The sequence below is a fragment of the Chiloscyllium punctatum genome, chromosome 15, assembly GCF_047496795.1.
Source record: "Chiloscyllium punctatum isolate Juve2018m chromosome 15, sChiPun1.3, whole genome shotgun sequence".
NCBI lineage: Eukaryota > Metazoa > Chordata > Chondrichthyes > Orectolobiformes > Hemiscylliidae > Chiloscyllium > Chiloscyllium punctatum.
The window spans coordinates 97,940,698-97,964,714 of NC_092753.1; the positions used below are offsets into that span (position 1 = coordinate 97,940,698).

Consider the following 24,017-nt stretch of genomic DNA (forward strand, 5'->3'; position numbering starts at 1 on the left):
ATGGTGGACAGGCTTTGGGGAGTCAGAAGGTGAGTTCTTCACTGCAATATTCTTAGCTTCTGTTGTAGCCACTGTGTTGATATAGTTGGTCCAGTTGGGTTTCTGGTCAGTAATAACCCCCAGGATGTTGAAAGTAGGGCATTCAATGACCATTGAATGTCAAAGGTGGTGGTTAGATTGTTTCTGATTGAAGATTCCCATTCCCTGACACTTGCATGGTGCAATTATTACACAGCCAAATTAGAGAACACTGGATATTGTCCAGATTTCTGCATTTGGACGTGGACTGCTTCAGTGTCTGAGCAGTCATGAATGGTGCTGAACATCCCCACTTCTGACCTTATGATGGAGGGAAAATCATTGATGAAGCAGCTGAAGATGGTTGGGTCTGGGAAACTACCCTGAGAAACACCTGCAGAGATGTCCTGGAGCTGAGATGACTGACCTCCAACCACCCACAACCATCTTCCCATGTATCAGGTATGACTATAACTAGGAGAGAGTTTGCCCCAATACCCCTTGATTCCAGCTGAATGCAGAGTCTAGATCTGATCCATTGGTTGTAGGATCACTTAGCTCTGTCTATCACTTGCTGGTCATGCTGTTAGCATGCAAGTAGTCCTGTTTGGAGGCTTCACCAGGTTAGCAACTCAGCTTCGGGTGCTGCTTGGTGATGCTCCTGACGTGCCCTGTCTCTCTCTCCATTGGATGAGCAAGCAGTAACCACATTGAACTTCTGGGCCACATTAGGATAAGAATAAGAGAATTCCTAGGGGCTGCCTTAGAAGAAAGGAAAGACAAGCAGAGGAGGACTCACAATGATTGGGTTAGATGAGGAAGATGGGAGGAGATCTGAACAGAGCATTAATGCTGGCATTCATTGGTTGGGCCAAATGGCCTAACTCTGAGTGTACTCAGTAAGTGACAGGGAGCACAAGAGCTTCACTAAGATCAAGAAGCAAGAGAACAGAGAAAAAGAGAAACAGAGAAAACAGAAAAGTACAAGAGGGCCAGAGAAAGTGAGAAAGAATCAGAGAATGAGACAGCGAGAGAGAGAGAGAGAGAGAAACACAACCCAGGTGGAGAGAGAGAGAGAGAGAAACACAACCCAGGTGGAGAGAGAGGGAGAGAGAAACACAACCTAGGTGGAGAGAAAGCGAGAAAAACAAAGACAATCAGATTTGAAGCTTCCACCAGAGAGGGTTAGACTGAAGGAGAGGGTGGCATAGGAAATCAGAGAGAGAGAGAGAGAGAAAACCCAGACAGAAAGAGACAAAGAGAGATAAAGAGAGAGAGAGAGAGGGGGGGTGGGGGTCCCCTGGAAGTGAGAGACAGTGAGTGAGAGGAAGACAGAGAGAAAGAGAGAGAGAGATGCAAATGGAGAGAGTGATATACTCGCCAACATGGAAACATAGGGACTGAGAGAGAAAGGGAACTGTAAATCACTAACTGCTGGACCTGGTTGGAATGGGGACTGATTGCCCCGAACAGTTCCTGTGAGCTGACTCTCTGATGGGACCAGTGGTCCGGTCTGAACCGTACAATGCACAAAGCGAACGGGCTGAGCTCACCCCAACACTGCAAAGTCGAAACTTTTAATCTCTCCATTAAAACAGTGAAGGCTGGAAAAAAAAAGGACATCTCTCAGAGTCGGATTTTCCGTCCCCTGCTCCTAAAACACTCGATGAGAAAGACCGGCTGCTGATGTTCGTAAGTTTACGTGTCCGAAAGGGGGGGGGGGGGGGGGAAGCCGTTCTTTTTATAACCCGCACCCTTCACAAAACACACACAAATATTTGCAACAACAGGCGATCAACCCAAGCCATCTTCTAGTCTCAATACTGGAGCGAAATATTCACATGAAAATGCTGTCTGGAAACTTGAGAAGGGAACTGAGAAATATTAACCGTGATTCCAGAGAAGAAAGAGGGTTCAAAAAAAAATATATATCCTGGTCTCCAGGATTCTGAATGAAAGCTGCTCAAACTCCAAGGCGGAAACACTGAGGCAGTTTCATGAACCATCTCAGCTCTCTCTCTCTGTCTGTGCAACATTAAATACTTGCCGCTTTCATCGCGATTAAAAAAAGTGTGAATTAAGTAGAACAGAGCACTAACCTGAAGTCATGCACATTAATCCAAGGGCCAGGCAGAAACGGAGTAATTCTGTGGTCATGATAATAGGGGGCAGGAATCTGAATCACTCCATAGAATGCTGCAGATCGAGGGAAAACTCTCCCGCTTCCAACACAATCCCAAACTCTCCAAGAACACCAACCCAATTCACTGAGGATTCGCCTCAACCCTCAGCAGCGAAGCCAGCTCAGAAACAGCAGCAGTCAAAAATCATCTCCATTCAAGACATCTCCAAATAAAAATGGAATAAAAGAGGAAAGTTTGATGCCCGACCCAGAGAGAGAAAAAAAATCCACACGAGTCTCCCGGAGTTTCACTCCCTGGGAATAAAAAAGGATTTCTTCTGTCTGTTTTGCTGAGCTCCCAAAAGGAATTTTGACCCTTTTTTTTTTGTCTTTTCACTTAGAGGAGCCCAGTATTTTTTTAAACTGTGGTTTAATTTTCACCACTGTGTAGCATTCACTCAGAATTCACGTTCAGGACTCAGTCCCACATTGCATTTTTTTTTTAAAAGAGCAAGAAGGGATTTTCCAATTATTTTTGTGCGTGTCAGGCTGGTGTTTAATTTGCTTTGAAATTTCTCTCTCTCCACACACACACATATGCGAGTCGCTGACAAATAATTAGTAATCAGATCCCTGCTCTTTCGACCGAACACAAAGGCAACTACCCCCACCCTCCCTCTCGCTGCTTGCTCACATCCAGCTTTGTCAGAAGTCGCTTATTTCTTTCCCTCTGTTTTCCTTCCTCTTTCTCTCGGTGCAGTTTGGAGTGTATGTGAGGGGGGCTGATGGCAAGCCCGGCTTCCTCGCTGCGCTTCGGTTTGTGAGGGGGAACACTGAGAAAGTTCAGCTCACTGCTGATCAATGCAGGGAGCGATCCTCCCATTGCCCTGCTCACCGCCAATCCCAGAGCAACCCGGAGTTCAAACAGACAGAGAGAGAGAGGGAGAGGGAGAGAGAGAGAGAGAGAGACCAAAAAAAATCAAATATTACTGCTCCAACAATCCTGGAGAGGCGGAACGCGCAACAAAGACATTTACAGCTTAAAACAAATCAAAGCCAATACATCCACCCAGACCCAGGGAATACACACACACAGTCAGACATATTGACACACACTCAAAGACACACACTCAGATATACTGACACACTCAAACACACACACACTCAGATATACACATACACACACTCAGATATACTGACACACTCAAACACATACGCTCAGACATACTGACACACTCAAACACACACACAAACACATTCAAATTCACACAGATATACAGATATACTCAAAAACACACATACACAGATATACAGACACTCAACACGCTGATACTCACACACATAAACTCTCACACGCAGATATACAGTACACAGACACTTAAACTCACACACATACATAGATATACTCAAACTCACACATACAGATATACATAGACACTCAAACTAACACAGACATATACACAGACATACACAGATACACTCAAACTCACACAGATATACAGATACACTCAAGCATACACAAATACTCATATATACACAGACACACTCAATCTCTCACACATAGACATACACAGACACAAAAACTCACACTCAGATATGCACAGATATACTCAAACAACATGCTCAGATAAACACAGATGGAGTCAAACATACACACACTTCGATATACACAGACATACACTTCGATATACACAGACATACACTTCGATATACACAGAGACACATTCAGATATACACAGAGACACATTCAGAAATACACAAACACACACATACTCAGATACACACAGACAGACCCAGATATACACAGACACTCTCAGATGTAAACAGACACACTCAGCACACACAGACATGCTCAATATACACACTCAGAAACATAGATACATACTCAAAAACATACAAACACAGTCAGATACTTTTTTAAAGATTAGATTCCCTACAGTGTGGAAACAGGCCCTTCGGCCCAATCAGTTCACACTGACCCTCCATACACAGAGATACACACTCAAACATACACACCCAATTACACACGCACTCAGGTACAAACTCAAACATACACAAAGCATACTGTCATACATACACATACCCACAGATACACACTCAAACACACATACATTTAAATACATTTAAATACAGACTCAAATGTGATGAGTAACTAACCATCAGACTCCCCAAAGCCTGTCCACCATCTGCAAGGCACAATCAGGAGTGTGACGAAATATTCCCCACTTCTCTCCAACAACACTCAAGAAGCTCGACACCATCCAGGACAAAGCAGCCCACTTGATTAGCACCAGTAGTAGCAGTGTTTAGTATCTACAGGATGCACTGCAGAAATTCACCAAAGATCCTTAGACAGCACCTTCCAAACCCACGACCACTTCCAATCAGAAAGACAAAGGCAGCAGATACATGGGAACACCACCATCTGCAAGTTCCCCTCCAAGCCCCTCATCATCCCGACTTGGAAATATATCGCCGTTCCTTCACTGTCCCTGGGTCAAAATCCTGGGATTCCCTGCCTAAGGGCATTGTGGGTCAATCTACAGCACATGGACTGCAGCAGTTCAAGAAGGCAGCTCACCCCCACCTTCTCAAGGGCAACTAGGGATGGGCAATAAATGCTGGGCTCAGCCAGTGAGTCCCATGATTAATAAAACAATACACAGCTATATAGAGGCCTGGCAGTGAAACTGGAACTCCGTCATAAACACATCGATTTGGACCCCATTTACCAATCCCTGAGAGAAAGGTCCGGAAATGATATCACCCACAGTAACAGGCCGAGACACACAAACAGAACACCCGAGCATCACCGGAGGCTCACTGATGATGGTACCTAGAAATGTCTGAAAAACAAATCTTCAAGCTCAGTGAGCAAAGTTACATCCTGAAGCCTCACTACTCCCAGAGTTACCAGGAAAGTCAAAACTTTTACAAAAGTTCTCCAACTCTTTTAGATCCAGTTGACAGAAAGCATGGGGCATGTTTCAATATTTAACAAGAATTGTTATTTATTATAAAAACTGTATATTCTAGCTACAGGTAAACAATTACGAACAATTGGCACATACTGGTTAAAATGCTAATCTCCCTTACACACACAGGAAGGGAAAAACATGGGTGTCATGGGTGGAGGGAAGGATTGAGAAGGCAGTGCAATGGTCCCTGTCCCCAGGTCTCACTGAGATCCTCCTTTTGGCTCATTAGGTCTTACTTCTCCTCGATCTTCCTTCTCCTGTTACTTCAAAGAAGCACAGAGCAACTAGTTCCCCAACTATGAAGTCTCTGATTTATTGGTTAAAAGCACAACTGACAGCAACTGATGTGGGAAATAAACTTGCTTTCTTCAGGCTGTAGGCGAATTTTACTGTAGAAAACAAGCAGCTCCTTCCTTTCAGGAGATCCAATGAATTATGTCCCAAACATTCACACCTACAAGCTCTCTGATATCTGGGAGCCAATCACACAGTTTTTGGCAGGCAGAAGGCATTTGTCATTGACAATGAGTCACTACTCCCTGACCAATCAGCTACTTGTTGCTGGTCAAAACTGGAGTCACAGCCAACCCTTGGCTCCAACTTGGCTGTAAATGATTTCATTCACCACCTTAACAAACAGCTGTGTAAACAGCACTTACAATGAGGGTCAGGCAACTTGCTTTGAAAATGTACAGCAATATTGGCTGTTAAAATAGTCCTCTTCCCATTTTAGATGACAATCAAAACTAAAAAAAATTGTAGTCTTCAACACTCATTCGACTGACTCACCTGCATATTCATTCAAACAGATATATATATAGACACAGACACAAACACAGACACATTCATAGACACACAGACACAGACACCAACACAGACACAGACACATAGACACATAGACAGACAGATACATCCATAGACACATAGACACAGACAGATACACAGACACAGACATATAGACAGTCAGACACATAGACAGACACAGACACATTCATAGACACATAGGCACAGCCACATGCACAGACATATAGACAGACACAGACACATGGACAGACACAGGCGCATTCATAGACACATAGACACAGCCGCATACACAGACAGACAGACACATTGACACATAGACAGACACATAGACAGATACAGACACATCCATAGACACAGACAGATACACAGACACAGACATATAGACAGTCAGACACATAGACAGACACATAGACAGACACAGACATATTCATAGACACATAGACACAGACACATACACAGACACAGACACAGACACACATGGACAGACACAGGCGCATTCATAGACACATAGACACAGCCACATATACAGACAGACAGACACATTGACACATAGACAGACACATAGACAGATACAGACACAGACACATTCATAGACACATAGACACAGACAGACAGACACATAGACAGACAGACACAGACAGACAGACACATAGACAGATACAGACACATTCATAGACACATAAACACAGCCACATACACAGACACAGACATATAGACAGACAGACACGTAGACAGACACGTAGACAGACACATAGATAGACACATACATAGACACAGACACATTCATAGACACATAGACACAGCCACATACACAGACACATAGACAGACACATTCATAGACACATAGACATAGCCACATACACAGACACAGACACATAGACAGACACAGACAAATTCATAGACACATAGACACAGCCACATACACAGACAGACACATTCATAGACACATAGACAGACAGACACATCCATAGACACATAGACACAGATAAGTACACATACACAGACACATACACACAGATATAGACACAGACACAAACACATGCACATAGACAAACAGACACACACACACACACACACAGAGACATTGACACATACACAGACATAGACAAAAACACACGCACAGGCACGTGCACAGACACATAGTCAGACACAGACACATATACAGACATAGACAAAGCTTGCTTCCATGTGGTCACTGAAGCTGTGCCCTCAGCACTACCTTTTGGAACTCACTGTGTTAACCATAAGACTAATAGGAGCAGAAGAGGGCCATTATGCCTATTGAGTCTACTCTACCATTCAATGAGATCATGGCTAGTCTAATAATCCTCAACTAAACTTTCCTGCCTTTACCCATAACCATTAATTCCCTTTCTGTCTACCTCAGCCTTGAATATATTTAATGACCCAGCCTCGACAGCCCTCTGTAGTAAAGAATTCCACAGATTCACTCCCCTTTGAGAGAAGAAATTCCTCCTTCTCTTTGATTTAAACATGTGACTCCTTACTCTGAGATTATGCCGTCTGGTCCTAGACTCTCTCACAAGAGATAAATAACATTTCAGAATCTACATTGTCAAGTCCCTTTAGGAGATAAATACATTTTAATAAAACCATCACTCATTTTTCTAAACTCCACTGAGTTCAGGGCTAACCTACTCAAACACTAAGCACAGAGAATGCTGGAGAAACTCAGCAGGTCTGGCAGCATCTGCTCAATGAGAAACAAAGTTAATGCTTCAAATCTGGTATGACTCTTCCTCAAATTATTCTGAAGAAAGGTAACTGGATGTGAAACATTAACTCTGTTTCTCTCTCCGCAGATGCTGCCAGAGATGCTAAGTTTCTCCAGTGATTTCTGTTTTAATTTATTTCAGCTCTCTAGCATTCACAGTTCTTTGGTTTACCCAACTACTCAACCTCTCCTCATTAGAGGGTCCCTTCACACCCAGTAACAGCATAGTAAACCTTCTCTGGACTGCCTCAGTGCCAGTACAGTATATATCTCCTTAAATCAGGGACCCAAAGCTGTTCATTGTATTCCAATTGTGGTCTGACGAGTCCCTTGTATCATTTTAGCAAAACCTCCTCACTGTTATACTCCATTCATGATTTGGAGATGCCGGTGTTGGACTGGGGTGTACAAAGTTAAAAATCACACAACACCAGGATATAGTCCAACAGGTTTAATTGGAAGCACTAGCTTTCAGAGCGACGTCCTTCAACTACCTGATGAAGGAGTGTCGCTCCAAAAGCTAGTGCTTCCAATGAAATCTGTTTGACTATATCCTGGCGTTGTGTGATTTTTAACTTTGTATACTCCATTCACTTTGAGATAAAGGCCAACATTCCAATTGCTTTCTCACTGAACGTGCTGTTTGCTTTTTTTTGATTCATGAACAAAGGCCCCCAAAAGGGATGAGGTGGTAGCTTCAGGGGATTCGTCATCCCAGGCGAATACTCTCAGGCAAGTGGCTAAAATTGTGACTTTTAAACTCCATAAAAAGCTGGCCTAATGTTGGTTGTTGTAAAAGCTCAACTCATTCACTAATGTCCTCATCTGATCTGGTCTACACGTGACTCCAGACCCATAGCAATGTGGTTGAAACAATGTGGTTAACTCTTAACTTCCCTCTGGGCAATTAGGGATGGGCAATAAATACTGGCCTAGTCAGTGACACCCACGTCCGCCTTATAAACAAAAAGAAAATTCAATTTTAAAGTAAAAGAAACTAAATACTAGTTAGCTCTTTTGTTCCACCTGCCAAAGTGCAAAACCTCATATTTTCTAACATGATGTTCAATCAGCACCCACTATTTCCACACACTTTGTGTCATCTTCACCATTTGTCTTCCCACCCATTTTCATGTCATCTGTAATCTTGGCCATAGTACATTCATATACACTGTAAATAACTGGCCCCAGCACTGATGCCTGGGCCAACGCATTAGTTACAGACTGACACCCTGAAGATGGCTCCTTTATTCTATTTGTTAAACAGCCCTCTATCCGTACTACATCCAATCCCGTCTATCTTATTAAATAACATAATGTGTGGCACCTTGAAAAATCCAAATATATTCTTACATCCCCTTTATCCATCCTCCCTGTAATCTCTCCAAAAAACTCTAATATATGTTTCTGACATGATCTCCCTTCATGAAGCCATGATGACTCTGCTGGATTATATCATGTCTTTCGAAATGCTCTGCTGTTACATCCTTTATCTTTGATTCTAACGTTTTCCCAGCAACATTTTTTCAGAGAAGTGGACAAGAATTACCTGTTTTCTGTCTCCTTCATTTTTTTTTAAATAAAAGGGTCACATTGGTAGTTTTTCCAGACCTCTGAGACCTTTCCAGAGTCTAAGGATTTTTGGAATAGCATTATCAATACAACCACTATCTCTGCAGCTACTCCCTTTAATATCCAATTATACATCCTATTAACTCCCGAGGAGTTATCAGCACTTGGCTCCATGGGTTTCCTGAGTTTTTGTTTTCTAAAGGCGGTCACTATGTTTATTTCTTCCACCTATCATGTACCCGAATGATTTAACATTTTTGGGATGTTACTAATGCTCCCTACCATCAAGAAAGATGCAAAGTATTATTTAAGTCCTGTATTATTTCCTGGTTCCTCATTATTGTTTCCCCTGTCTCATTTTCCAAGAGGTTTATTTTCATTTTGGTCTCTCAGATTCTCTTTAGACAGTTAAGGAAGCTCCACATTAACATGACTGCTAATTTTCCCAGCATGGTTTATTTAATCCCTCTTGATTTCTTTTGGTTATCTTCTCTTGGCTTTTAAAACTTTCCAAATCTTCTGGTTTATCACAGCCTTCTCCACGTTTCGCAAATTTTATTTCAATTTTTTGCTGTCCTTAATGTCTGTGTTAAACCACGGTGGGCTTACCCCCTTTCTTGATTCATCCTTCCCACTAGGATATATCTCTGTGCTTAATCATGAACTATTTTCTCACATAACTGCCATTGTCCACCACCATCTTTCCTGCTAAACTTTTTTCCCAGCCCTCTCCTGCTCAGACCATTTATAATCACCTATATTTAAGTTTAGCACAGTTGTTCCCAACTCATGTTTCTCACTCTCAAACTGAATACTAAATTCTACCACTGCACATTATCTTCAGAAACTATTCTGAACACATCCTCATGACTATTCTATTTTACGTGAAGATTAAAGTCACCCATGATTAATGTACTGCCTTTTTTAATATCACCTCATTATTTCTTCATTTGGAGATGCCGGTGTTGAACTGGGGTGGACAAAGTTAAAAATTACACAGCACCAGGATATAGTCCAACAGGTTTAATTGGAAGAACTAGCTTTCGGAGCGACGCTCCTTCATCAGGTGGTTGTGTGAGGAGCAGCGCTCCAAAAGCTAGTTCTTCCAATTAAACCTGTTGGACTATAACCTGGTGCTGTGTGATTTTTATCATTATTTCCTGGTGTATTCTCTGTCATGCCATGTAGCTATTGTTAGAGGGTCTGTCGAGTACTGCTGCTAGTATTTTTATTTGTTACTTCTGCCTATATGGATTCTACATCATCTAATTTAAGGTGTTTCTGACTTTGTATTTAAACCACCCCTTAACAACAACATTATCCACCACCTTTCCAACCTGTCTAAGCTGTCAGAATGTCACATACTCCGGAATATTTCACCCCTAGTTTTGATCTCCTTGTCATTGTGTCTCCATAATGGCTGAAGGAGCACACACAATAATTATAGAATCATAGAGAAGTACAGCACAGAAATAGACACATCGGTCCAACCCGTCCATGCCGACCAGATATCCTAAATTCATCTAGTCCCACCTGCCAGCATTTGATCCATATCCCTCCAAACCCTATTCATATACCCATCCAGCTGCCTCTTAAATGTTGTAATTGTCCCAGCCTCTACCACTCCCTCTGGCAGCTCATTCCATACCCGTACCACTGCATGAAAAAGTTGCTCCTTAGGTGTCTTTTATATCTTTCCCCTCTCACCCTAAGCCTATGCCCTCTAGTTTTGGACTCCCCGACCCCAGGGAAAAGGTTTTGTCTACCAATGCCCGTCATGATTTTATAAACCTCTATAAGGTCACACGCCAGTCTCCAACGCTCCTGGGAAAATAGCCCCAGCCTATTCAGCCTCTCCCTGTAGCTCAAATCCTCCAACCCTGGCAACACCTTTGAAAATCCTTTCTGAACCCTTTCAAGTTTCACAACATCCTTCCAATAGGAGGGAGACCAGAATTGCACGCAATATTCCAACAGTGGCCTAACCAATGTCCTGTACAGCCGCAACATGACCTCCCAACTCCTGTACTCAATACTCTGACCAATAAAGGAAAGCATACCAAATGCCTTCTTCACTATCCTATCTACTTGCGACTCCACTTTCAAGGAGCTATGCACCTGCACTCCAAGGTCTCTTTGTTCAGCAATACTACCCAGGACTTTACCACTAAGTATATAAAAGTCCTGCTCTGATTTGCTTTTCCAAAATGCAGCACCTCACATTTAATTAAGAGAGAACCCATTCTCCTCATTACTGTAGACTTACAACAAGGTTAAATGTAAAAACTATGCACTTATCTGTTCCTGCGCTTTGTGCCATTAATTCATTTATTTTGTTCTAATTGCTACATGTATCTAAATACAAAAGCATTACATTTAGCACTTTTACCGTTTTACCGACCTTTGACCATAATTTTCCACCCGAGTACACTCTGTCCCTTCCTATCCCACTCTACCTAGAGTTATCCAAATAGCTGCCCTGAAATACTGCCATGTCCTCTTCCCTGGTAAGCCTACAGTTCCCCTCTCTGAAACTCTCCTTCCCTCTAACTAGTTTAAAGTCCTCTCTATGCCCTGGTCCAGCGATTACTGGACAATCCTTGGAGGCTCTGCTTTGTTCAAAGTCTTTTCGCAAAAACCTCCTTTTTAGTCTCATCAATGATGTTGGCACCAAGGTGGGCAAGGGATTGGTCCCATATCTCCTCCAGACCCCAGGAAATGTCTGTCCTTAAAGCTCGCACTGCGCTGCAGAGAATCCTTCTCCCTAATTACACTGTCCGTCTGAGTAATACACTCTTCCACATCAACAAAAACCCTTACACATAACTATAGTCTCCACTCGAAATCTCTCTTTAATTAGCTCAATAATAATTTCTGCTTCACAATCACTTCACATGTTCCTGGTCACATTTTGAAATATTGTTGACACAGTTTCTTCAAGTAACACAGGAACCTCAGCAATCTGTCTTACCACTCCCTCAGTACTGACCCTCTGACAGTGCAGCACTCCCTCAGCACTGACCCTCTGACAGTGCAGCACTCCCTCAGTACTGACCCTCTGACAGTGCAGCACTCCCTCAGTACTGACCCTCTAACAGTGCAGTATTCCCTCAGCACTGACCCTCTGACAGTGCAGCACTCCCTCAGCACTGACCCTCTGACAGTGCAGCACTCCCTCAGTACTGACCCTCTGACAGTGCAGCACTCCCTCAGCACTGACCCTCTGACAGTGCAGCACTCCCTCAGCACTGACCCTCTGACAGTGCAGCACTCCCTCAGCACTGACCCTCTGACAGTGCAGCACTCCCTCAGTACTGACCCTCTGACAGTGCAGCACTCCCTCAGTACTCACCATCCGAGAATGCAACACTCCAGCATCCTGATTTGGAAATAGATCACTGTTCCTTCACGGTCGCTGGGTCAAAATGATGGAATCCCCTCCCAAGAGCTTTGTGGGTCAACACACAGCACATGGACTGCAGTGGTTCAAGAAAGCAGCTCACCCCCACCTTCTCAAGGGGCAACTAGGGACGGGCAATAAATATGGGGCCCAGCCAGCGACACCCACGTCCCATGAGTGAATAATAAAGAAATGAGATTAATTGACTGAGTTGGAACAAAGAACAAAGGACATTACAGCACAGTAACAGGCCCTTCAGCCCTCCAAGCCTGCACTAATCCAAATCCTCTATCTGAACCTGCCGTTTATTTCCAAAGATCTATGTCCATCTACTCCCTGCCCATTCATATATCTGTCCACATACATCTTAAGTGATGCTATCATGTCCACCTCTACCATCTGCACTGGCAACATGTTCCAGGCACCCACCACCCACTGCGTAGAGAACATTCCACGCATAGAATTCCACGCCAGTAAGAATGAAAAGAAAGAGAGAGAGAGAGGGAAAGAGAGAGGATGATTCTGCAAGTGAGTAAGTCAATGTAAAATGGCAAGAGAATGGGTGAGAAAGAGGAATATTTGAGGAAGGTGTTCAGGGAGATACACACACACACACACACACACACACACACACACACACACACACACACACACACACACACACCTCTCCAGTTGGGTGAAGGGGCAGGGGACAATGAGCAAGTGTCACTCAGTCGCTGTGAACATGTTATTAGTTTATGGTCAGGGTATTAGATATGTTTCTACTCTCAATCCTTGACTGTCCTTGGGTTTGAAAGATATGGTCTCAATAAAATGGTCTTATTAAAATGTGCTGACCCAGCACTCAGGCACACTAAAGCTTCAGTACAGACTCCTTTAGACAGTGAGTGTAGACCATGCCCTGAGTTCTGGACTGTAAAGACCATGATCAGAAGTAGTGACATCTAACTGCAGCTATACAGGGCCTTAGTGAGACCACCCTAGGGGTATTGTGTGCAGGTTTGGCCTCCCTGTCTCAGAGAGGATATATTAAGCACAGAGGGAGTGCAGTGAAGGCTCTCTCAATTAATATCAGAGATGGCAGGGGTGTCCTCTGAGGAGACATTGGTTTAACTGGGCCTGTACCTTTGATTGAAAGGTATGACATTCTAACAGATGCAGGGAGGATGCTCTCTCCGGGGTGGGGAATCTAAAACCAGGGGCATAGTCTCAGGATAAAGGGTGAGCCATTTCGGGCTGAGATGGGGAGAAATGTCTTCACTCGGAGAGTGGGGAACCTGTGGGATTCACTGCCATCCAAGGCTGTGGAGGCTAAACCTCTGAATATTTCAAGAAAGAGACAGGGACATTTTTGATTTGAAAGGCATCAAGAGGTATTGGGGATTAAATGGGAATACAGCGTTGAGATAGAGACCCAGCCAGGCCAACATTGTCCTCCTCTAGTCTCAGCATCCTGACCTTCCTTGACCATCACGCTATCGTTGGGCACTATGCAGCTCAGTGTCTCAATATTACGTTGTAATGTTCACTTGGACAGACACCTGTCAATGCGATACAAATACAAACTGTTGTCAATTTTGCGTTATCTGGAACCAAGGGGAGTTGATCATGTTAAGATGTCAATGACACATGAACACATTGCCTTATTCTGGACTTGTGTTCTTCAGAAGATGCTGCAATGTAATTGCTAAACTCCTGTGGTGATAGGCTACACCGACTCTGCCAATGGGACAGGGGGCTTTTGGGAACATGCAGTATTGGGTATTGTCAAGGCAACTGAGAATGAGAGACTTAATGTTTACTGTCTCAAAACCAATGTCACCCCCAGGGTCCCCACAGCTCTTGTATCTGGGAAAAAACAGTCACCATTAGCACTGCTTCACATGCGGAAGATAGCAGATTGTTGAGGGTCAGTGCGGAGGGAGTGCTGCACTGTCAGAGGGTCAGTGCTGAGGGAGTGCTGCACTGTCAGAGGGTCAGTGCTGAGGGAGTGCCGCACTGTCAGAGGGTCAGTGCTGAGGGAGTGCCGCACTGTCAGAGGGTCAGTGCTGAGGGAGTGCTGCACTGTCAGAGGGTCAGTGCTGAGGGAGTGCCGCACTGTCAGAGGGTCAGTGCTGAGGGAGTGCCGCACTGTCAGAGGGTCAGTGCTGAGGGAGTGCCGCACTGTCAGAGGGTCAGTGCTGAGGGAGTGCCGCACTGTCAGAGGGTCAGTGCTGAGGGAGTGCCGCACTGTCAGAGGGTCAGTGCTGAGGGAGTGCCGCACTGTCAGAGGGTCAGTGCTGAGGGAGTGCCGCACTGTCTGAGGGTCAGTACTGAGGGAGTGCCGCACTGTCTGAGGGTCAGTGCTGAGGGAGTGCTGCACTGTCAGAGGGTCAGTACTGAGGGAGTGCTGCACTGTCAGAGGGTCAGTACTGAGGGAGTGCTGCACTGTCAGAGGGTCAGTACTGAGGTAGTGCTGCACTGTCAGAGGGTCAGTACTGAGGGAGTGCTGCACTGTCAGAGGGTCAGTACTGAGGGAGTGCTGCACTGTCAGAGGGTCAGTACTGAGGGAGTGCTGCACTGTCAGAGGGTCAGTACTGAGGGAGTGCTGCACTGTCAGAGGGTCAGTACTGAGGGAGTGCTGCACTGTCGGAGGGTCAGTACTGAGGGAGTGATGCACTGTCTGAGGGTCAGTACTGAGGGAGTGCTGCACTGTCAGAGGGTCAGTACTGAGGGTGTGCTGCACTGTTGTAGGGTCAGTACTGAGGGAGTGCTGCACTCTCAGAAGGTCAGTACTGAGGGAGTGCTGCACTGTCAGAGGGTCAGTACTGAGGGAGTGCCGGACTGTCAGAGGGTCAGTACTGAAGGAGTGCCGCACTGTCAGAGGGTCAGTACTGAGGGAGTGCTGCACTGTTGTAGGGTCAGTACTGAGGGAGTGCTGCACTCTCAGAAGGTCAGTGCTGAGGGAGTGCCGCACTGTCAGAGGGTCAGTGCTGAGGGAGTGCCGCACTGTCAGAGGGTCAGTGCTGAGGGAGTGCCGCACTGTCTGAGGGTCAGTACTGAGGGAGTGCCGCACTGTCTGAGGGTCAGTGCTGAGGGAGTGCTGCACTGTCAGAGGGTCAGTGCTGAGGGAGTGCTGCACTGTCAGAGGGTCAGTGCTGAGGGAGTGCCGCACTGTCAGAGGGTCAGTGCTGAGGGAGTGCCGCACTGTCTGAGGGTCAGTACTGAGGGAGTGCCGCACTGTCTGAGGGTCAGTGCTGAGGGAGTGCTGCACTGTCAGAGGGTCAGTACTGAGGGAGTGCTGCACTGTCAGAGGGTCAGTACTGAGGGAGTGCTGCACTGTCAGAGGGTCAGTACTGAGGTAGTGCTGCACTGTCAGAGGGTCAGTACTGAGGGAGTGCTGCACTGTCAGAGGGTCAGTACTGAGGGAGTGCTGCACTGTCAGAGGGTCAGTACTGAGGGAGTGCTGCACTGTCAGAGGGTCAGTACTGAGGGAGTGCTGCACTGTCAGAGGGTCAGTACTGAGGGAGTGCTGCACTGTCGGAGGGTCAGTACTGAGGGAGTGATGCACTGTCTGAGGGTCAGTACTGAGGGAGTGCTGCACTGTCAGAGGGTCAGTACTGAGGGTGTGCTGCACTGTTGTAGGGTCAGTACTGAGGGAGTGCTGCACTCTCAGAAGGTCAGTACTGAGGGAGTGCTGCACTGTCAGAGGGTCAGTACTGAGGGAGTGCCGGACTGTCAGAGGGTCAGTACTGAAGGAGTGCCGCACTGTCAGAGGGTCAGTACTGAGGGAGTGCTGCACTGTTGTAGGGTCAGTACTGAGGGAGTGCTGCACTCTCAGAAGGTCAGTGCTGAGGGAGTGCCGCACTGTCAGAGGGTCAGTGCTGAGGGAGTGCCGCACTGTCAGAGGGTCAGTGCTGAGGGAGTGCCGCACTGTCTGAGGGTCAGTACTGAGGGAGTGCCGCACTGTCTGAGGGTCAGTGCTGAGGGAGTGCTGCACTGTCAGAGGGTCAGTGCTGAGGGAGTGCTGCACTGTCAGAGGGTCAGTACTGAGGGAGTGCTGCACTGTCAGAGGGTCAGTACTGAGGGAGTGCTGCACTGTCAGAGGGTCAGTACTGAGGGAGTGCTGCACTGTCTGAGGGTCAGTATTGAGGGAGTGCTGCACTGTCTGAGGGTCAGTGCTGAGGGAGTGCTGCACTGTCAGAGGGTCAGTGCTGAGGGAGTGCTGCACTGTCTGAGGGTCAGTACTGAGGGAGTGCTGCACTGTCAGAGGGTCAGTACTGAGGGAGTGCCGGACTGTCAGAGGGTCAGTACTGAAGGAGTGCCGCACTGTCAGAGGGTCAGTACTGAGGGAGTGCTGCACTGTTGTAGGGTCAGTACTGAGGGAGTGCTGCACTCTCAGAAGGTCAGTACTGAGGGAGTGCTGCACTGTCAGTGGGTCAGTACTGAGGGAGTGCCGGACTGTCAGAGGGTCAGTACTGAGGGAGTGCTGCACTGTCAGAGGGTCAGTACTGAGGGAGTGCCGCACTGTCAGAGGGTCAGTACTGAGAGAGTGCTGCACTGTCAGAGGGTCAGTACTGAGGGAGTGCCGCACTGTCAGAGGGTCAGTACTGAGAGAGTGCTGCACTGTCAGAGGGTCAGTACTGAGGGAGTGCCGCACTGTCAGAGGGTCAGTACTGAGGGAGTGCCGCACTGTCAGAGGGTCAGTACTGAGGGAGTGCTGCACTGTCAGAGGGTCAGTACTGAGAGAGTGCTGCACTGTCAGAGGGTCAGTACTGAGGGAGTGTTGCACTGTCTGAGGGTCAGTACTAAGGGAGTGCTGCACTGTCAGAGAGTCAGTACTGAGGGAGTGCCGCACTGTCAGAGGGTCAGTACTGAGGCAGTGCTGTACTGTCAGAGGGTCAGTACTAAGGGAGTGCTGCACTGTCAGAGGGTCAGTACTGAGGGAGTGCCGCTCTGTCAGAGGGTCAGTACTGAGGGAGTGCCGCACTGTCAGAGAGTCAGTACTGAGGGAATGCCACACTGTCTGAGGTTCAGTACTGAGGGAGTGCCGCACTGTCAGAGGGTCAGTACTGAGGGAGTGCTGCACTGTCAGAGGGTCAGTACTGAGGGAATGCTGCAGTGTCAGAGGGTCAGTGCTGAGGGAGTGTCGCACTGTCAGAGGGTCAGTACTGAGGGAGTGCCGCACTGTCAGAGGGTCAGTACTGAGGGAGTGCCGCACTGTCAGAGGGTCAGTACTGAGGGAGTGCCACACTGTCAGAGGGTCAGTACTGAGGGAGTGCCGCACTGTCAGAGGGTCAGTACTGAGAGAGTGCTGCACTGTCAGAGGGTCAGTACTGAGGGAGTGCCGCACTGTCAGAGGGTCAGTACTGAGAGAGTGCTGCACTGTCAGAGGGTCAGTACTGAGGGAGTGCCGCACTGTCAGAGGGTCAGTACTGAGGGAGTGCCGCACTGTCAGAGGGTCAGTACTGAGGGAGTGCTGCACTGTCAGAGGGTCAGTACTGAGGAAGTGCCGCACTGTCGGAGGGTTTATACTGAGGGAGTGTCGCACTATCAGAGGGGCAGTTCTGAGGGAGTTCTGCATTGTCAGAGCGTCAGTACTGAGGGAGTTCTGCACTGTCAGAGGGTCAGTGCTGAGGGAGTGCTGCACTGTCAGAGGGTCAGTGCTGAGGGAGTGCTGCACTGTCAGAGGGTCAGGAATGAGGCACAGTCTCAGGCAAATGTGCAAAGAATAATTCATCCCGTACTGATTGAGAGTAGATTCACCCCTTAATATTCTGTGGGATTATCCTGTGCACACAGCCCCTGCCATGTTCCTACATTACATCTCCAAGGCACAATTTGTCCTGAAGCCCCTTGGTTGTGGTGAGGTACCTCTAGACATTCTAAATAGTTGGACAATATTTTCCCATAGTGCAGACACCCAGCTCTGAGCTCTCTGCAGCTCCAACGCGTACCATCTAAGATTAGCCCGTCCCGGGCAGTGCGGTGACAGAGCCTGGCTTCCTGAGAGAGTGGATATGTGGGTGAACCTTTACTGTTGCACACACAGTCTGCATTAAGCTGGGGCACTGGCTATGGGCAATGTTGAAGGAGTGTTACATGGATCGAGTGAGCTCGGACATAGAGAACCTTCAACTCCCTATCTGAAAATGTTCGCCTAAATCCTGCATCTTTCTCTAACAGCCCACTGCACACTGGGAGGTCCTCTCTTGCACTGACATGTTGGGTTGGTTGCCCTGGGTCAAGTTATCTCAAGTATTTGTTTGCTGATATGATGGCAGGTTGTAGAACATTGTGTGCGAGTGTGTGTCTCTGTGTGTGAGAGTGCGTTTCTATGTGAATGTGTGAGTGTGTGTGTGAGTACCTGTATGTAATAAATGTGCGCACATGTGTGTAAATGGATTAATGTGTAAGATTGTGACTGTATGTTTGAGTTGGTGTGAGTTTGTGCTTGTGCAAGTGAGTGTGAAGGTGTGTAATTGTATGAATGAAAGTGAGGGTGTGTGTGGAGGGCTGCCTGTATGTGAATGGTTGTGTGCATGGATGAGTGTGTGTCTGTATGTCTATGTATTTGCGTGTGTCTGTGTGTGTGAGTGCACATCTGTGTGTGTCTGTGTGTGTGTGTGTGTACATCTGTGTGTGTCCGTGTGTGTGTGTGTGTGCACATCTGTGTGTGTCTGTGTGTCTGTGTGTGTCTGTGTGTGTCTGTGTGTGTGTGTGTGTGCACATCTGTGTGTGTCTGTGTGTCTGTGTGTGTCTGTGTGTGTGTGTGTACATCTGTGTGTGTCTGTGTGTGTGTGTGTGTGTGTGTGTGTGTGTGTGTGCACATCTGTGTGTGTCTGTGTGTCTGTGTGTGTCTGTGTGTGTGTGTGTGTCTGTGTGTGTGTGTGTGTGTGTATGTGTGTGTGTGCATGTGTGTGAGTCAGTGTGTCAGGGAGGCTCTATAAACCTGGCCGGATTAATTCCGCTCTCCACCCTTTTGATGAAGGTCAAAGCTCAGAGGTCACATTGTGGGCTCCGAACCACGCTTCCTTTCATGAAAAATGATTGAGATCCTGAAAAAGTAATGTTCAGAGGTAAAGGGGGAAACTCACAGCTTACCCCATTCACAATGAACCCCTCCCCGGTTCGAAATCAGAGGAAGGTACTCCTGTCAAGGAATCGGTCACAGACAGACGAGTGTGACAAAGCAATGAAGGAAAAATCAGTCAACCTGGCGAAAGATTATCTGATGCACCGGGTGTACCTGAATGTGGAGCACTGGTGTGACCAGTTTGTACATTTCCTAGTGTCACTGTCTTTGTGTTTTACTGAATCTTCCCCTCTGCACAAGGCACTCAGAGTCAAAACAATCGAGGGAGGAGAGGGGAGGGGAGGGGAGCAGAGGATAAAATGATGATGTTTGTGGGGGCCAATTCCTGCAGATGCTGGAATCTGTGCTGAAAGCAACAAACGCTGGAGATCACAGCAGATCAGGCAGCATCCATGGAGAGACAGCAAGCTTCCTCTGATGAAGAGTCACCTGGACTGGAAATGTTAGCCTGATGCTTGTGGATTTTTGATACAGTTTGGGGAATGAGGAGGGGGCCAGTGGTGGGCGGGGTGATTAGATTGTCCAGAAATAGTCCACCTGCTCAAGCACAGCCTGAGCTGGATGAGAAAACACGAGGAGTCGGCTGGAGCCAAGAATCATCACAGGAACGACACAACGGCCCTGTTGTCCATTTGCAAACTGCCTTTCTACCATTTGCCAGGTTCTTATTGAACACCATCGACCTGAAACACTGTTGTGCTATGGTCAGATGCTTTGGGACGAGTCAGTGTTTCCAGCATGGTCTGTTTCTGATGAGGATCTGATAAAGCAGTCTCAGTCTGCCCACTGGTGGATGGATGACTCCTGCATACTTCATTCTCATCAATAACAAAAATTTCAGGCCAGCACAGCTGTAGGACTCAGCGCAGCGTTAATGTGCTACTGGCAGTGACGAGAACACCAAGGGCTCCGGGAGAAATATGCCAACAGGCAAAGGCCAATCAGCCCATCAAGCCTGTTCTACCATTCGAAGAGATTAGGATATACCTGCACCTTATTGACACAGACAGTGCAGTGCTTCCTCAGTAAAAGGCGTTGTCACCACAGTACCACTCACACATTAGACAGTGAGGTGACTGGTTGTAGTGTAACCTAAGGGTCAATACACTTCAGAGAGAGTCAGTGCAGAGGGAGTGCCATACTGCCAGTGGGTCAGTATTGAGGGAGTGCTGCACTGTCAGACAGTCAGTGCTGAGGGAGTGCTGCACTGTCAGAGGGTTAGTACTGAGAGAGTGCTGCACTGTCAGAGGGTCAGTACTGAGGGAGTGCCGCACTGTCAGAGGGTCAGTTCTGAGGGAGTGCTGCACTGTCAGAGGGTCAGTACTGAGGGAATGTTGCACTGTCAGAGGGTCAGTGCTGAGGGAGTGCTGCACTGTCAGAGGGTCAGTACTGAGGGAATGTTGCACTGTCAGAGGGTCAGTACTGAGGGAGTGCTGCACTGTCAGAGGGTCAGTACTGAGGGAGTGCTGCACTGTCAGAAGGTCAGTGCTGAGGGAGTGCCACACTGTCAGAGGGTCAGTGCTGAGGGAGTGCTGCACTGTCAGAGGGTCAGTGCTGAGGGAGTGCCACACTGTCAGAGGGTCAGTACTGAGGGAGTGCTGCACTGTCAGAGGGTCAGTACTGAGGGAGTGCTGCACTGTCAGAGGGTCAGTACTGAGGGAGTGCTGCACTCTCGGAGGGTCAGTACTAAGGTCGAAGGGTCAGTACTGAGGGTGTGTCCAGCCAATTGAGCTAACCAACCAGCCTGCATGTGTGACTGAGTACTGACCCTCTGACAGTGTGGCACTTCCTCAGTCTGACCATTCGATTGTGCACCTTGATTCCTTATCCCTGCCTATCTATAAACTATCCTTTTCAGTGTAAAGTGTGTTTGAGGGTATGCTTTACAGATATCTGTACTGTTTCGGAAAAGAGGTTAATGATAGCATTGTCTCAGAATGACTTATTCCTAATTTTGGGGCCACACTGAATTTATCAAATGTTTTGATCCATCTGGTTCCACTCTGGTGTTCATGACAAAGTTCAGCCCACTCCACAATTCCAGTGAATTGCATTTTGAAGCTAAACTTTGATTCATTACTTGACGGGAGGTTTACACAGTGCAACATTATATTTGTGTGCTTCCTCAGGGTCAACAGTGTTCCAACAGACTGTCTTTATATCTGCAATAACTACTGAAATAAATACTGCATCTCATCAAAACAATGCATACAGGGTGTTTCTCCATCAGTTACCCCTTTTATAGAGAGAATCTCCTCCCCAGGACCCTTTGATCGACTCTCCCCATCAGGGAACCCCATACCATATGACTCAACTGGCTAGAAGGTAGAAGACAGAGGATGATGGTGCAGGGTTGGTTTTCAGACGAGAGGCCTGTGAACAGTGAAGTGCCACAAGGATTGGTGCTGGGACCACTACTTTCATCATTTATATAATTGATTTGGATGTGCACATAGAAGGTATAGTTAATAAATTTGCAGATGACACCAAAATTGGAGGTGTAGTGGACAGCGAAGAAGGTTACCCCGAAGTATAACAGGATCTGGACCAGATGGGCCAATGGGCTGAGAAGTGGCAGATGGAGTTTAATTCAGATAAATGCGAGGTGCTGCATTTTGGAAAAGCAAATCTTAGCAGGACTTATACACTTAATGGTAAGGTCCTAGGGAGTGTTGCTGAACAAAGAGACCTTGGAGTGCAGGTTCATAGCTCCTTGAAAGTGGAGTCGCAGGTAGATAGGATAGTGAAGAAGGCATTTGGTATGCTTTCCTTTATTGGTCAGAGTATTGAGTACAGAGGTTGGGAGGTCATGTTGTGGCTGTACAGGACATTGGTTAGGCCACTGTTGGAATATTGCATGCAATTCTGGTCTCCTTCCTATCTGAAAGATGTTGTGAAACTCGGAAGGGTTCAGAAAAGATTTACAAGGATGTTGCCAGGATTGGAGGATCTGAGCTACAGGGAGAGGCTGAACAGGCTGGAGCTGTTTTCCCTGGAGCTTCGGAGGTTGAGGGGTGACCTTATAAAGGGTTACAAAATTATGAAGGGCATGGATAAGATAAATAGGCAAAGTCTTTTCCCTGGTGTAGTGGAGTCCAGAACTAGAGGGCATAGATTTAGGGTCAGAGGGGAAAGATAGAAAAGGGATGTAAGGGGTAATTTTTTCATGCAGAGGGTGGTACGTGTATGAAATGAGCTGCCAGAGGAAGTGGTGGAAGCTGGTACAATTTCAACATTTAAAAGGCATCTTGATGGGTATATGAATAGGAAGGGTTTGGAGGGATCTGGGTCAAGTGCTGGCAAATGGGACGAGATTGGGTTAGAAGCATGGACAAGTTGGACCAAAGGGTTTGTTTCCATGCTGTACATCTCTATGACTCTATTGTCCATGAATCAACTGCAGGTAAATGTGATTAGTGTAGTTTGGTCTTTGCTGGTCAGGATAAATATGAAATGTCATGCTTTCAAGGTGAGAGGTGGAAAGTTTAAGGGGGATACACGCGGCAAGTACTTCACACAGAGGGTGGTGGGTGTTTGGAACATGTTGCCAGCAGAGGTGGTAGAGGCAGGCACGGTAGATTCATTTAAGGTACGTCTGGACAGATGCATGAGCAGGTGGGGAGCAGAGGGATACAGATGGTTAGGAATTGGGCAACAGGTTTAGACAGTGGATTTGGATCAGCACAGGCTTGGAGGGCCGAAGGGCCTGTTCCTGGGCTGTAAGTTTTCTTTGTTCTTTGTTCTAATGGTGGGCCGAAGGGCTTGTTTCAATGCTGACTCTCTCTTTGACTCTAAATGTCTCCCCACAGTTTGTTATGAACAATGTTGATGTACAGAATAAATCTGACACTGGCTGGTGAGGGAAGGGTTAATTCCTTGCTATTATTAGTAACCCAGTTTGCATGCTCTGTTTAACTTCCTGTCTCTGCCTATTAACAACCATCAAGCAGCTCAAATAAAAATTAAACCGAGTCAAGTTAGTGACCGGGCTAAAACAGCACAGATGGATGTTAACTGTATGGGCCAGTTCAATATTGTGGATGACGGGGGGAGGGGGTTATGAGGAGGAGGAGTGGGGAGGGGAGAGGGCACATCTGGCTGCAGCTGGAATCGGGCAGCACCCTCTGTGGATCACACACAGCCAGGGTCAAGGCTCCATGAAGGGACTGAGGCCTCCCGTCAGTAATGACCCCAAGTATGTCAGTGCAATGAAGGCCGGGGCGACATGATCGAGGGGTTTGGATTGGACCAGCTCTTTCCCCTCGTGGGAGAAACCAGAACTCAGCGCCTCAAGGAAACAAGATCCCAATTAA

The 24,017-nt window shown here is 46.9% G+C and overlaps 1 protein-coding gene across 5 annotated transcripts in view; it reads right to left on the reverse strand.

Annotated features, from left to right (window-relative positions):
• The window catches only part of robo1 (roundabout, axon guidance receptor, homolog 1 (Drosophila)), a 682,199-nt gene that overhangs the window by 356,234 nt on the left and 301,948 nt on the right, over positions 1-24,017 (reverse strand). For 2 of the 5 annotated variants that reach the window (XM_072585791.1, XM_072585792.1), the window contains exon 1: positions 2,118-3,016. The exons of the other annotated variants lie outside the window; for them this stretch is intronic. In XM_072585791.1, coding sequence (XP_072441892.1) covers positions 2,118-2,175 — 58 coding nt within the window. In that variant the 5' untranslated portion in view covers positions 2,176-3,016. Of the gene's footprint in view, positions 1-2,117; positions 3,017-24,017 lie in introns of those variants that run through there. 5 annotated transcript variants of the gene reach the window in all.